Source organism: Oncorhynchus mykiss, chromosome 7, assembly GCF_013265735.2.
Source record: "Oncorhynchus mykiss isolate Arlee chromosome 7, USDA_OmykA_1.1, whole genome shotgun sequence".
Lineage (NCBI taxonomy): Eukaryota > Metazoa > Chordata > Actinopteri > Salmoniformes > Salmonidae > Oncorhynchus > Oncorhynchus mykiss.
Window position 1 is genome coordinate 75569964 of NC_048571.1, and position 15460 is coordinate 75585423.

The 15460-nt window shown below is 41.6% G+C and overlaps 1 protein-coding gene across 1 annotated transcript; it reads left to right on the top strand.

Moving 5' to 3' along the window:
* Positions 1-3800: 3800 nt before the first annotated feature.
* Positions 3801-14148, top strand: LOC110528492 (keratin, type I cytoskeletal 18-like). Its single transcript, XM_021610596.2, has 7 exons — positions 3801-4389; positions 5942-6024; positions 10829-10985; positions 11739-11903; positions 12358-12483; positions 12862-13082; positions 13983-14148. Exons 1-7 carry the CDS (start codon positions 3907-3909, stop codon positions 14014-14016), a joined length of 1269 nt encoding a protein of 422 aa, XP_021466271.1. The 5' UTR covers positions 3801-3906; the 3' UTR covers positions 14017-14148.
* Positions 14149-15460: the final 1312 nt, after the last annotated feature.

Sequence of the window (15460 nt, forward strand, 5' to 3'; positions counted from 1 at the left end):
TGAGATCAATGAGATACAAACTCGACTAAAAAATACCATTCAAGGTGTCACAGCTATCTTGAGATATCTACTCAAATGTATCAAAGTTATCAACTTGAAGATATTAACTGAAGAATTTTGTGAAAATAGTGCCCAGTGTTCTATCTCTAAAAGGTGACTGAAGAGCACCCCTTCCCTCCCCCAATCCTATCCCTGAAGACTGAGAGACATATACACTGTGGTATCAGCTTATCAGCAAAGTATTTGTGCACACCTAATTTGATTAACCTTTACATCTTCTAGGTGTGTTTGAAGTTTGGGTGTTTCCTGTTTAATATGGGCTATGGGGTCTTTCAATACATGGTTATACTACACTGAGTATCGAAAACATGAAGGACACCTGCTCTTTCCATGACATAGATTGACCAGGTGAATTCAGGTGAAGTCTATGATCTCGTATTGATGTCACTTGTTAAATCCACTTCAATCAGTATAGATGAAGGGGGGGAGACTGGTTAAAACGTGTTATAGCTGCAATCCCGATATCGGGATAAGTGTCATCAACAACCGCTGAATAGCATAGCGCTACATACAATAAATATTACTATAAATATTTATATTCATGAAATCACAAGTGCAATATAGGAAAACACAGCTTAGGCTTTTGTTAATCCACCTGTCGTGTCAGATTTTGAAATTATGCTTTACAGCGAAAGCAATCCAAGCATTTGTGTAAGTTTATCGATCGCACAATAAAACATTAAGTACACTTAGCATCAGGTAGCTCGGTCACGAAAATCAGAAAAGCAATCTAATTAATCGTTTACCTTTGATGATCTTCGGATGTTTTCACTCACGAGACTCCCAGTTACACAACAAATGTTCATTTTGTTCCATAAAGATTATTTTTAGATCCAAAATACCTTTGTATGTTTGTTGCGTTATGTTCAGAAAATTCCAAATAGTTTCCATAATGTCCACAGAAACATGTCAAACGTTTTTTATAATCAATCCTCGGGTTGTTTTTAAAATACATAATCGATAAATATCAACCGCAAATGTCTTTCACAGTAGGAGAGGGAAAACAATACCCATCCAAATTCTGTTGCGTGAGCAAAACTCATGTGACCACTTGACGCGATGTTATCGTTCTGGCTCATTTTTCAAAATAAAAGCCTGAAACTATGTCTGAAGACTGTTGACACCTTGAGGAAGCGATAGGAAAGGAATCTGGTTCATGTCCCTTTAAATCCAGCAAAGGGAGGCTATGGAACATGGAGTTTTCAAAATAGAAGCCACTTCCTGTTTTGATTTTCTTCTGGGTTTCGCCTGCAATATCAGTTCTGTTATACTCACAGACAGTATTTTGACCATTATGGAAACTTTAGAGTGTTTTCTATCCAATACTAATAATAATATGCATATATTAGCAACTGAGACTGAGGAGCTGGCCGTTTACAATGGGCACCTTTTCATCCAAGCTACTCAATACTGCCCCTGCAGCCATAAAAAGTTCAAGAAGGATTTTTAAGCCTTGAGACAATTGAGACATGAATTGTGTATGTGTGCCATTCACAGGGTGAATGGGCAAGACAATATATGTAAGTTCCTTTTAACGGGGTAGGGTAGTAGGTGCCAGGCATACTGGTTTGTTTCAAGAACTGCAAAGTTGCTGGGTATTTCATGCTCAACAGTTTCTGTGTGCATCCCTGTGGAACACTTTCGACACCTTGTATGGTCCAATGAATTGAGGCTGTTCTGAGGGCAAAAATGGGGGGGTGCAACTTAATATTAGCAAGCTGTTCCTAATGTTTGGTATACTCAGTGTAAATGATAATGGGATAACTATTGTTATCACTGGTTTTCTAACAAATTCATCATAGGTCGCTCCTAAGAGGTTTGGTGTGGTAAAGTTAGCCATTCCAAACAAGAGGTGCAGGGAAATAGTTTGTGAAAGTTGGCCAAAGTTAGCTAACATATTCAGTTAGTTTTGTTTAGCCCTGCTGAGAAGTATGCCCATATCCAGCTATTTTGGGGTTTGGCTGACCACGTATGTATAAACTATGCAGCAACCATTACAAATATGCTTTTATGGGCAAAACCAGAGGAATGCCAATGCATTCTCAGATTAAAAACTCTTACATTATTTTCTTCTTCATTCACTCCAGTCTTTCATTATTTTCTTAATTATATGTGTTTGTTTCTTTTTTCCAATTAAAACATTTTCCCTATTTTTTACAATGTCATGAAATCTTTTAAATATATAGTACCAGTCAAAGGTTTGGACACACCCGTTCATTCCAGGGTTCTTCATTGTTTTTACTATTTTCTACATTGTTAAATAATAGTGAAGACATCAAAACTATGAAATAACACATATGGAATCATGTTGTAACCAAAAAAGTGTAAACCAAATTAAAATATATTTTATATTTGAGATTCTTCAAAGTAGCCACCCTTTGCCTTGATGGCAGCTTTGCACACTCTTGGCATTCTCTCAACCAGCTTCATGAGGTAGTCACCTGGAAGGCAGTTCAGTTAACAGGTGTGTCTTGTTAAAAGTTCATTTGTGGAATTGCTTTCCTTTTTAATGCGTTTGCGCCAATCAGTTCAAGAACTTTGAAAGTTTCTTCAATACAGTTGCAAAAACCATCAAGCGCTATGATGAAACTGGCTCTCATGAGGACCCAGAGTTACCTTTGTTGCAGAGGATAAGTTCATCAGAGTTACCAGCCTCTGAAATCAGCAATGAACTGCACCTCAGATTTCACCTCACAGAGTTCAAGTAACAGACACATCTCAAAATCAACTGTTCAGAGGAGACTGCATGAATCTAGGGCCTTCATGGTTGAATTGCTGCAAGGAAACCACTACTAAAGGACACCAAGAACAAGAAGAGACTTGCTTGGGCCAAGAAACACGAGCAATGGACATTAGACCGGTGGAAATCTGCCCTTTGGTCTGATGAGTCCAAATTTGAGATTTTTGGATCCAACCACCATGTTTTTGTGTGACGCAGAGTAGTTGAACGGATGATCTCCACATGCGTTGTTCCCACCGTGAAGCATGGAGGAGGAGGTGTGATGGTGTGGGGATGCTTTGCTTGTGACACTGTCAATGATTTATTTAGAATTCAAGGCACACATAACCAGCATGGCTACCACAGCATTCTGCAGTGATACGCCATCCCACCTAGTGTGCACTTAGTGGGACTTTTTTCAACAGGACAATGACCCAAACACACTTTCAGGCTGTGTAAAGGCTATTTGACCAAGAAGGAGAGTGATGGAGTGCTGCATCAGATGACCTGGCCTCCACAATCACCTGAACTCAACCCAATTGAGATGGCTTTGGGATGAGTTAGACCACAGAGTGAAGGAAAAGTAGCCAACAAGTGCTCAGCATATGTGGGAACTCCTTCAAGACTGTTGGACAAGCATTCCAGGTGACTACCTTATGAACTTAGTTGAGAGAATACAAAGCTGTCATCAAGGATAAGGGTGGCTACTTTGAAGAACCTAAAATCTAAAATGTCAATACATTTGGTTACTACATGATTCCATATGTGTTATTTCATAGTTGCGATGAATTCACTATTATTCTACAATGTAGAAATTAGGTGTGTCCAAACTTTTAACTGGTACTGTATGCTTTTCATTAGATGCATGCAAAAAAACAGGGGAAATAAGGAACCGAGCGAATGAAAGCATGAGAGAAGAGGGAGGAGAGTAGGAAAGAGAGGATGGGGGTGTGGATGTAGGCAGGGTCTTGGAGGCTGGCCTGCGAAAAAGAGAGAGAGGATAGTTGTGTAGGGGGAGTATTAGTTCTCCGGTTCATTCTACCCGAGTCACTCTCTCTGTATCTCAGCTCAGTCTCCTCTCGCTCTCTCTCTCTTCTCAATTCCTTTTAACTCCTCCATCAGCAGTCATGAGTTACAGACCGTCCAGCAGCCACACCTCTTTCCAACGCTCCGCGCCTGTGTCCTCCTACCGGGCCGCCAGCACCTATGGCGGGGCCGGAGGCCAGGGCACCCGCATTTCCTCCACAGCCTACGGGGGCCTCCGCAGCGGTGCCCCGGCCAGCTCCTCCTCCTACTCCACATCCTCCTTTAAGGTGAGCGGCGGTGGTATGGGCATGGGTGGTGGCATGGGTGCCGCTATGGGTTTGGGCACGGGTGGTCTGATCAAGACGACGGCGGCAGGTGGTGGCGGTGGTCACGTCATGGGAAACGAGAAGGGGGCCATGCAGAACCTGAACGACCGTCTGGCCAACTACCTGGAGACGGTGAGGAACCTGGAGCAGGCCAACGGACAGCTGGAGATGAAGATCCGAGAGGCCCTGGAGAAGGGAGGACCAGATGCCCGCGACTACAGCAAGTACAGCCCTATACTGGACGACCTGCGCAAGAAGGTGGGGGTGTGAATGAGAAAGAGAGAGAGCAATATGGGGTGTCTTGATGTAGTATTACATTCAAACAAATAATAATACAGTATCATTACAAGAGTGATAGAGACAAAGAGAGAGTGACAGAGAGAGAGAGAGAGAGAGAGGGTTGATAATGTGTGTAGAAAAAGGCTTAAGGTGAGGAATTTGTTTTGTCTTTTGTTGCTTCAGATACGTGTGTTCATAGATAATCCTTATTTGATTAACCTATAAATCAAAATATCCATGTAATGTCACCACTGTTGCAAATTTTCTGTGAACTAAAACCCATATGGTATGAGAGATGTCCCTCCAATAATTAATTTAAGCATAGTGAAAATTATTTATTCACCCATTTATACTTTGCTTCTCACTCTTTCTGTCTTCACTTCAACATTTCTGTGATGAACCCTGCTTTGTAACAACTGCCTTATAAAATGTCCTAACAACTGAATAGAGGGTGGGGCCGGATGGGGCAGATATCCCCTTTCCTTCCCCCTCTTTCCCTAGTTCCCTCACTCCTCAAACTGGTCAAATAGTTCCTCAAATGAATCCTTTGGTGGAAGCAGTGAATCATCATCAAAAAACTGACCAAAACCCATAAACAATGTTCCAAGATCGTTTCCAACTCGCCAGGTCACTCTCCTTGGTTACTCTGGGGCGTAGTGTGGTGTGGGAGGGACCAGCAATGTGAACCAGATGTGGTGTGACAACACACAAAAAGAATCCCCTGTGAGATTTGAAACACATGGTGGGTGTGCTGGTTGTATAACCATTATAGCTCCACGCAGCACAGTCAAAGTCTCTGTAAACTACTCACAGCACAGTCAAAGATCTCTAAGAATTCCAACAAGATCTCATGAATTCCTGGCAAAAACAGACTTTTGTCCAAAAGAATTCAGAGGCCCTCTATAGTTTATGATGGCACTCTTATGATGAATGTTAGCCTTGTTCCACTTGCCGGACACATAAAGGGACAAGAGGTTCCTTTTTTGTGTGATTCACACCAGAATGCCATGGTAGAAACACACAGATATTTTGGGGGGGAGGGGGGGGGGGGACTTTCTTTATGGTTTTGTGGGGGACAGGAAGCCCCGCCTTTGTCTATTAACAATGAAAATTGAGAACAGATTCAGCCCTAGAGAGAGAACTCATTTTCCTGTTCTTCCATTTGTGGTTCCTCTTTTTTCTTAGAGACATGTGACGGTAACCATAGATTCATTTGTGATTCACTCAACCTGCAGTTTCAATATCACTCCCCTGAGAGTCTTAGATATAAAATGGTGGTGATGAGCAGCAGATCCCGTGATCTGTTTTAGTTCTGCTTTTTTTACTGCCAGCTCATCTGTGTATGACACACACAATTATAGTTAGAATTAAGAAGTGGGGCCTACAGCTTTCCTCTATAACTGACATGGATTCAAAAGTTATGTTAAGTAAAGCATCATAATGCTCACATCATCTGCAAAATTGTCCTCCAAAAGATTTAGTCTGTTATTGTCATGTATTCATTAGCATTAACAATCTTTTTCTCCCATAGGTCTTTGATGCGACAGCGGACAATGCTAGCCTTGTGCTCCAAATCGATAATGCCCGCTTAGCTGCAGATGACTTCAAAGTAAAGTGAGTTTACCACTGTAAATTACATCTTTCTGCACACTGGTTGAGCCACAACTTTGTATACAGACTCTGGAGAGGCGAAGGTCGAGAGTTACGAGTCCTCCGAAACACAACCAAACCAAGCTGCACTGCTTCTTGACCCAATGCCCACTTAACGCGGAAGCCAGCCATAACAATGTGTTGGGGGAAACACCATACACCTGGCAACCGTGTCAGCGTGCACTGCGCCCATCCCACCACAGGAGTCACTGGTGCGCAATGGGACAAGGACATCCCTACAAGCTAAACCTTCCCTAAACCGGACGACGCTGGGCCTATTGTGCGCCACCCCATTGGTCTCCCGGTCGCGGCCGGCTACGACAGAGCCTGGACTCGAATCCAGAATCTCTAGTGGCACAGCTAGCACTGCGATGCAGTGCCTTAGACCACTGCACCACTCAAGAGGCCTCCCTCCCCAAATTCTAATGATAATAAAAAGGAGGGAGAGAATCAAAATTGCCTTCAAATTAGTGTCTGAGTCAACACATTTTGGTTGAGCAACTGACTAGATATCCATTTTCCCTTTCATAGTGAACTGAAACACGGCAGCCATTTTGTGCCTTCACCCCATCTTTTCGAGACCTTGGTTCAAGGTTCAATCTGGCATTTTTGTCAAAAATGAGATAGTCACATAAATTATCTTAAGAAGGTTCTTCAGATGATTGTGAAGTAAAATATTTAAATTAAATAAACTACTGTACATTTTAAATGAAAAAAAAAATGGAAAACTAGAAACGTATATCTGCATAAACCCATTTTAACTTGGCGCTATAAGGTTTTATCTGCAATCCAATCACACGCCTGAATAAATACAAATGGACCAATCAGAACACATGTCTTTGCCATGTCCCTCTAAGTACGATCTAGGCTAGTTTAGCCAACAATAATGGCAACAACAAAAAACACTGTCAAAAATCTTAAAGTAAATTATGTTGTCGCATCATTGTTCAGTGATGACAGTAATTTCTCTGTTGATCATGATGCATTTCTTAATGTATATTATGATGTGTTCTGACTGTCTTGCAACGGCGAAGTTGTAGTTTAGATATTGGGGGGACGGACGAAGAGTAGACAACTTCTTGGGTATGACACTCCAAGCTTGGCACACCTGTATTTGGGGTGTTTCTCCCATTCTTCTCTGCAGATCCTCTCAAGCTCTGTCAGGTTGGATGGGGAGCGTTGCTGCACAGCTATTTTCAGATCTTTCCAGAAAACAAAGCCACGCCTGTGTTGTCTTGGCTGTGTGCTTAGGGTCGTTGTCGTGTTGGAAAGTAAACATTCGCCCCCAGTCTGAGGTCCTAAGCACTCTGGAGCAGATTTTCATGAAGGATCTCTCTGTACTTTTACTTCTTTATCTTTGCCTCGATCCTGACTAGTCTCCCAGTCCCTGCCGCTGAAAAATATCCCCACAGCATGATGCTGCCACCACCATATGGATGGTGCCAGGTTTCCTCCGGATGTGACGCTTGGCATTCAGGCCAGAGTTCAATCTTGGCTTCATCAGACCAGAGAATCTTGTTTCTCCTGGTCTGAGAGTCATTTAGGTGCCTTTTGGCAAACTCTAAGCAGGCTGACATGTGCCTTTTACTGAAGAATGGCTTCCGTCTGGCCACTCTACCATAAAGGCCTGATTGGTGGAGTGCTGCAGAGATGGTTGTTCTTCTGGAAGGTTCTCCCATCTCTACAGACGAACTCTGGAGCTCTGTCAGAGTGACCATCGGTTTCTTGGTCACCTGCCTGACCAAGGCCCTTCTCCACTGATTTCTCAGTTTGGCTGTGTGGCCAGCTCTAGGAAGAGTCTTGGTGGTTCCAACCTTCTATTTAAGAATTATGGAGGCTACTGTGTTTATGGGGACCTTCAATGCTGCAGAAATGTTTAGTATCCTTCCCCAGATCTGTGCCTCAACACAATCCTGTCTCGGAGCTCTACAGACAATTCCATTGACCTCATGGCTTGGTTTTTGCCCTCACATGCACTGTCAGCTGTGGGACCTTATATAGACAGGTGTGTGCCTTTCCAAATCATGTCCAATCTATTGAATTTCCGTGGATGTAGAAATCAAGTCCGGTCTGGACTGCACCAAAGCAAAACCTTCAAAAAGCGTCAGCGTCGTTCCATGCATACTGAGGTGCCTGTTGTGTTGCCTGAAATTTAATTGTATGAATGCCCTTCTATGTGGTAAGCCTACCATTTGTAAAACACCAAAAAAAGGACTACGACTGACCGTGCTTACTGGGGTGTAGCCTACCATGCCGGCCAGCAATGGAATTGTATGCCCATTCATGTGGTAGGCCCACCATTTGTCAAACAGGCATTTGCTTTATTAGTCCTGTTTCCTGTGACTAATTCATTTGGCTATTTAAGCTCTGAATATCAGCTACCCAACTTTATCAGGAGTTATCGTAAGCCTGTTTGTAATGTGTTTACACAGTTGGAAATGCAGAACTATTTAATTTTTTGCTATGATCAGCTTATCAAAAATGTACGGATACAAACTTGAAACCACTGATCATGACAATGAGGTGAAACCCCAGGACAAAAGTTGTTTGTCAATTCCATATTGTCCATTTTACTTTTACCTATCCTGTTTTTAGGATGTGTTGTTTGTTAACATGACAGCGCATTTTTATTTGATTGGGTGCAGTTTAGGTTAGGTTACTTGATCGGAGAAACCTGCAGGATGTAAAAAGTGTCCGTCTCATTACATCGTCATACATTTTATCTCCAGCCGGTAAGATTTACCGTAAGATTTGAATGGAGAAAGCTGATCCGAGCGCAGTGCTCCCTTTCTTTCGATCCTACCAGTATCGACACATGCTCCAACGACTCACTTAGCGGCCATTGTCTCTGTGTGGTGTTTTGGGAAAGGCATGTTACATCTTTGGCCATTGTAAGAAAGGTGCATCATTAAAACACACGTAAGTCTAAGTTCCGTCGCTATCGGGAATCCGGGCCCTGTTCTCCCATCCCAGTTTCACCCACGCTATCTTTGTATTATTCTATCATTTATGTATTCAAATAGTTACACTTTTTTTTAACTGAACATGACAAATTCAGAAATGTTAGATAGAAAATAAAAAAAGAAGATACATTTTTACACTCCGCACTTTAAGTACCTTTAAGGTGAGGGTTATGAAAGAAGACTTCACTACAAAACAGTTCAGAGATCTGGGATGTGAAAACTTTGTTGCTTAACCTTTCTGATCTCCCCATCCCGGATCCGGGATCGTGAATACAGACTCAAGCTCATTACCATAACGCAACGTTAACTATTCATGAAAATCGCAAATGAAATGAAATAAATATGCTAGCTCTCAAGCTTAGCCTTTTGTTAACAACACTGTCATCTCAGATTTTCAAAATATGCTTCTCAACCATTGCAAAACAAGCATTTGTGTAACAGTATTGATGGCTAACGTAGCATTTAGCATTAGCATTCAGCTGGCAACATTTACACAAAAAAACAGAAAAGCATTCAAATAAAATAATTTACCTTTGAAGAACTTCAGATGTTTTCAATGAGGAGACTCTCAGATAGCAAATGTTCAGTTTTTCCTGAAAGATTATTTGTTTAGGACAAATCGCTCCGTTTTCTGCGTCACGTTTAGCTATGAAAAAACCCCTGTATCCAGGATTGTGTAAATCTATCAGCAAGCTCATTAGCATAACACAACGTTAACTATTTATGAAAATCGCAAATGAAATGAAATAAATATGCCATCTCTCAAGCTTAGCCTTTTGTAAACAACACTGTCATCTCAGATTTTCAAAATATGCTTCTCAACCATAGGAAAACAATCATTTGTGTAAAAGTAGCTAGCTAGCGTTAGCATTTCGCGTTAGCATTTAGCGTTAGCATTAGCGTTAGCATCCAGCACGCAACATTAACAAAAACATAAAAGCCTTCAAATAAAATCATTTACCTTTGAAGAACTTCTGATGTTTTCAATGAGGATACTCTCAGTTAGATAGCAGATGCTCAGTTTTTCCAAAAAGATTCCTTGTGTATTAGAAATAGCTCCGTTTCATACATCACATTTGGCTACCAAAAAAAATCCGAAAATTCAGTCCTCAAAACGCGAACTTTTTTCCAAATTAACTCCATAATATCGACTGAAAACATGGCAAACGTTGTTTAGAATCAATCATCAAGGTGTTTTTCACATATCTCTTCATTGATACATCGTTCTTGGACACATGCTTTCTCCCCTGAATCAAATGGTAAAGTAGAAGCAGCTGGCAATTGCGCACCGAATTCGACGCAGGACACCAGGCGGACACTTGGAAAATGTAGTCTCTTATGGTCAATCTTCCAATGATGTGCCTACAAATACGTCACAATGCTGCTAAGACCTTGGGCGAACGACAGAAAGTGTAGGCTCATTCGTTGCGCAATCACAGCCATATAAGGAGAGAATGGAAAACAGAGCTTCAGAAATTCTGCTAATTCCTGGGTGATGCATCATCTTGGTTTCGCCTGTAGAATGAGTTCTGGGGCACTTACAGACAAAATCTTTGCAGATTCTGAAACTTCAGAGTGTTTTCTTTCCAAAACTGTCAAGAATATGCATAGTCGAGCATCTTTTCGTGACAAAATATCGCGCTTAAAACGGGAACGTTTTTTATCCAAAAATGAAATAGCGCCCCTAGAGCTCTAACAGGTTAATATCTCAGAACAATGCTTTTCTCAGATAAAGTCCCAAGGTCACAATTTCCAACTATTTCATGTCAACAAGGAGTGTAGTGACATTCTCCCTATGCCCACAGGTTTGAATCTGAGAATGGCATTCGCCAGTCAGTGGAGGCAGACATTGCTGGGCTGAAGAAGGTCATCGATGACACCAACATGGGCAGGATGAACGCGGAGAGTGAGATCGAGGCCGTGAAGGAGGAGCTCATCTTCCTCAGGAAGAACCATGACAATGTGAGCTATAGTATTAATATTGAATATCCACATCAAATTATAATTTTAAAATTAATATTTGTATTGTATTTGAATAGGTTGAAGACTAATATTATTATTGGAAGCGTCTCATGGGGGTGATTCTCAAGACTTAACATGCTCAATTTGAGCTACTCCAGGTAGCGACATTGCAGGCTAGCTCAGTGCTGCCCCTTCTCATTGATTATCTCAAATTGAAGGCATACTGAGGTACTGCAGGCTGCCGGTAGCAATTTGAATATCCTTATAACTTCTTCTGTGTGCGATTTTCAAATAGTTGGTTCAAGGACATACATTTGGTGTGATAGAAGCAAATATTGGTACCATGACCGTCTTCTGAAAAAAAAATGTTTACACAAATATTGCCAACGAAGATTGCCATTTTCCCATTCACTATAATGGGGGATCCTGCTTTCCGAAAACAACAGCCTGCAGTACCTTGGTCGGTCTTTAACTTCATGGCTTCAATGAGACGTGGCAGTTGTTCTCCCCTGATTGAGATTGAATGTCCATGTCAAACAATGTAATATTTGCATGAAATAGAACATTTCCAGACTAGATTTAAGAATGATATAATCCAGGAAGAATGATGATAACGTGATAACAAAATCAGAGTAACCTCATCGCTAGCTATGAACTTTTCACAGTTGGTCAATTTTGGAATGCCTTACTATTTCTCATGCCTCTGTCTCTCTCTCTCTCTCTCCCCCTTCCCTTCTTCCCTCTCTCCAACAGGAAGTGACGGAGATGAGGAACCAGATCACTCAGTCGGGGGTGCAGGTGGACGTGGACGCCCCCAAGGGTCAGGACATGTCACTGGTCATGGAGGAGATGAGGGCCAAGTACGAGAAGATGGCTCTGAAGAACGCAGAGGACCTCAAAGTGTGGCACGAAAACCAGGTTTGCCCATCCTATCTTTACAGTGTTCAGAAGGAAAGAAGGATGGATATGTTCTTATCATAACTTCATACATACTAACATTACACACCACATAAAGTACAGGTTTGGCTGGGGTAAGAATAAATAAGAATTTGTTCTTAAATTACTTGCCTATTTAAATAAAGGTTTAATAAAATAAAATAAGTTAATAAAAATAAAGCCTATAATACTCTGTTTTTGATCCGCAATTGGAATTGAAATGGTCTACCTCCAATATAAAAATGTTTATTTGCAAAATGTGTAGCTTTCCAATAAAAACTTGTTTTGTTGCACAAACCAGTATCATATCTGGGTAGTCTAGTCACACAACAAAAGCCTGAACTACAAAACATGAATTCACCTCTCAAGTTGACTCAGCTTCTCTCCCTTTCTCCCTCCCTCCCTCCCATCTCTCTCCCTTTGTGCTGTGGTATAGATCTCAGACGTGCAGGTGCAGGTATCACAGAACACAGAGGCCCTGCAGGGGGCCCAGGTTGAGATGAGTGACCTACATAGACAGCTACAGACCCTCGAGATTGAGCTGGCGTCCCAACAAAGCTTGGTAAGATATTCTTTCAATATGATGATAACATATTTCAGTTAAATTCCTATATTCTCCAGAGCAGAAATGGAACTGATAGTAACCCCAGTATGTCCTCTATGTACAACAGAGGAGGCTGGTGGGAGGCGCTATGGGTGGATGTGCTCATTGTAAGGGCTGGAATGGAATTCATGGAATGGTATCAAACACATCCAACAAATGGAAAACACATTTGACTCCATTCCGTGTATTCCGTTCCAGTCAATACAATGAGCCTGTCCTCCTATAGCGCCGCTCACCATACCTTAGCCATACCCTCCATATCTCCAAATTCCAACATTCTAATAATCCCAATGTCATTCAACAACATTCCCAAAATTCTCCTGTTATTTCAAACAGAAATCCTCCTTAGAGGACACCTTGCATAACGTGGAGATGCGTTCCAACATGGAGGTGGAGAAGTACAATGCCATCCTCATCCGTCTGGAGGGCGAGCTGACCAACCTGCGGGGCAACATCCAGCATCAGGGCCAGGAGTATGAGGCGCTGCTCAACATGAAGATGAAGCTGGAGGCCGAGATCGCCACCTACAGGAGCCTGCTCGACGGAGGGGACTTCAAGTGAGTGAACGAGGGGATGAGGGAGATTGGTCCAATCCTAAATCAACCCGTAGACCAATTAGATAGGTATAAGCATTATGTTCATAGCTCCACCTTCCACCTTGATAGGCCAGGTGGAAGTTTCATCATATTGGTTATTCCAATCAAATCTTCTCAGATCTCCACAAGTGCATGTGACATAGGGCCTGAAGGTTGATTTAGGATTGGGCCATTGACTGACTATTGGGGTGCATCTTAATAGTCTAAACCTGCTTCCTCTCACCTAGATTTGTTTCCTTCATGTGCACTGATTTACAGACACATCGATAGGTGGATGTTAGTTAGGCAGACTTTTCGCAATCCAGTTTGTTGACATCAGTGAAGGAAAGAAGGCGAGAATGAGAGGAAGCAACTTTACACTATTGAGATGCACCCTTAGCTCTGAGAAGTGTTGAGCTGATTGAGATGAAATAAAATGTTTATTTTTAATCAGTTATCACGCAAGAATAAGAACAAATAGTTGAGGGTCAAATTCTTGATTCAATCACAGCTATGCTTCAAGCTCAACTACCACAATACGCCATGGTGCATGGATCAAATCAAATCCAGGGAGTTAAACAGAATATAATGAGGTGGGGGTGACATTTACCATGAGTCAAATACTTGGAAGTTGTGACAAAGTCAAATGGCAGAAACACGAAATGATTTTGGACACATCTGCAGCAAGTAGGCCTTGTATGAGTGAAATATAGTACTTTGGAGCTTGAAGCAGAGCTGCCATATCTGTCTGCGCCATCTTACTAATGTGAGTGGATGAGGTAGTTTGACGCCATCTACAGTATAAACCAGGTATAGCATGATTGTTTGTCCTGTTTATGAATGAATGTCCTGTTTTTGAATACCTATTTTTTTCTATTCCAGGCTCCAAGACGCTATGGATGACCTGAAACCCTAAGGGAATGAGGCGGGACAAAAGTGATGACCAACTGTCAACTTCATGGAGAGAGATACCCACAGACACAGAGGAGTCAAACCCATCAACCCATGTCATAAAAATAAAACCTTGATGCAATGGTTTATAATTTAACGTGTTGTTTCTGATATTTATACCTAACCACTGCACTGAGCCCATTTTTTTTATTTTACCTTTATTTAACTAGGCAAGTCAGTTAAGAACAAATTCTTATTTTCAATTACAGCCTAGGAACACTGGGTTAACTGCCTTGTTCAGGGGAAGAACAACAGATTTGTACCTTGTCACGTGCATATCTCCCAGCTCGGGGATTTGATCTTGTAACCTTTCAGTTACTAGTCCAACACTCTAACCACTAGGCTACCTGCCAACCCATTGAACTGAGCCTATTGAACTGAGCCCATTGAACCGGGCCCATTGAACCGGGCCCATTGAACCGGGCCCATTGAACCGAGCCCATTGAACCGGGCCCATTGAACCAAGCCCATTGAACCAGGCCCATTGAACCGAGCCCATTGAACCGGGCCCATTGAACCGGGCCCATTGAACCGGGCCCATTGCGAGATTTTAGGAAAGCTTAAAATTTATCTTCTTAATGTGATGGATAGAAAACTGTAATTCCCTTTTTAAATTATGGTTTATTATTTATAGTACGAAGCACGGGCAATCAAAAAGTCCCAAACTCACAAACACCCCTTGTGTAGCAATCTAATAAATACAAGAAAAGTCCCAAACTCAAAGTTACAAAAAACTCAAAGCCATCATCACACATGATGCATGACATAGTGTAGGGTTAGTAACAGAAGAAGACAAAAATGATTAAACGGACAGAAATATTGTCCTGAAATTACCTCAATGTTCAGAAAGAGGCACACATCCCCAAACCCATGAACAAAAGCTTATAGGATATTGCAAAAGCGTATCATCCTAAAACCAAGGATGGTGTGGCTTAATAATGAGAGAAGAAATTGATGAGTATTTATCATATGTGTATAACAATATAGTCAACATTTAAACCAACATGTGAGGTAAACAATTAGCAATTAAACATTCATAAAGTCCTTAATTAATCACAGCACATACAATAAAATAATTCATTATAACTAATTGTGAATAGGCTATAGAGAAGAATGCTTTAGGAAGAAATTGATTATTGTGCTCTTATTGAATTTAGGTAGGCTACTTAGTTACGCTACATTATTGCTATTATAAACTGGTTGCCAATGTAATTAGAGCAGTAAAAATACATGTTTTGTCACAACCGTGGTATACGGTCCGATATATCACGGCTGTCAGCCAATCAGCAGTCAGAGCTCGAACCACCCAGTTTATAATAGGCAATAAATAAGAAAGACCATAGTGCAATACATAGTTTATGCGTAGCTCCTTCTTGTGAAGGCCAGCACGTTATGTCATAAAATCAAAT

What these genes read in the sequence shown, in the direction of transcription:
- LOC110528492 (XM_021610596.2), top strand. Translation starts at nt 3,907, where the DNA reads ATGAGTTACAGACCGTCCAGCAGCCACACCTCTTTCCAACGCTCCGCG. An exon ending in TCAGGAAGAACCATGACAAT is followed by an intron (nt 10,986 to 11,738) that starts GTGAGCTATAGT and finishes TCTCTCCAACAG; the next exon opens with GAAGTGACGGAGATGAGGAA. An exon ending in TGGCGTCCCAACAAAGCTTG is followed by an intron (nt 12,484 to 12,861) that starts GTAAGATATTCT and finishes TATTTCAAACAG; the next exon opens with AAATCCTCCTTAGAGGACAC.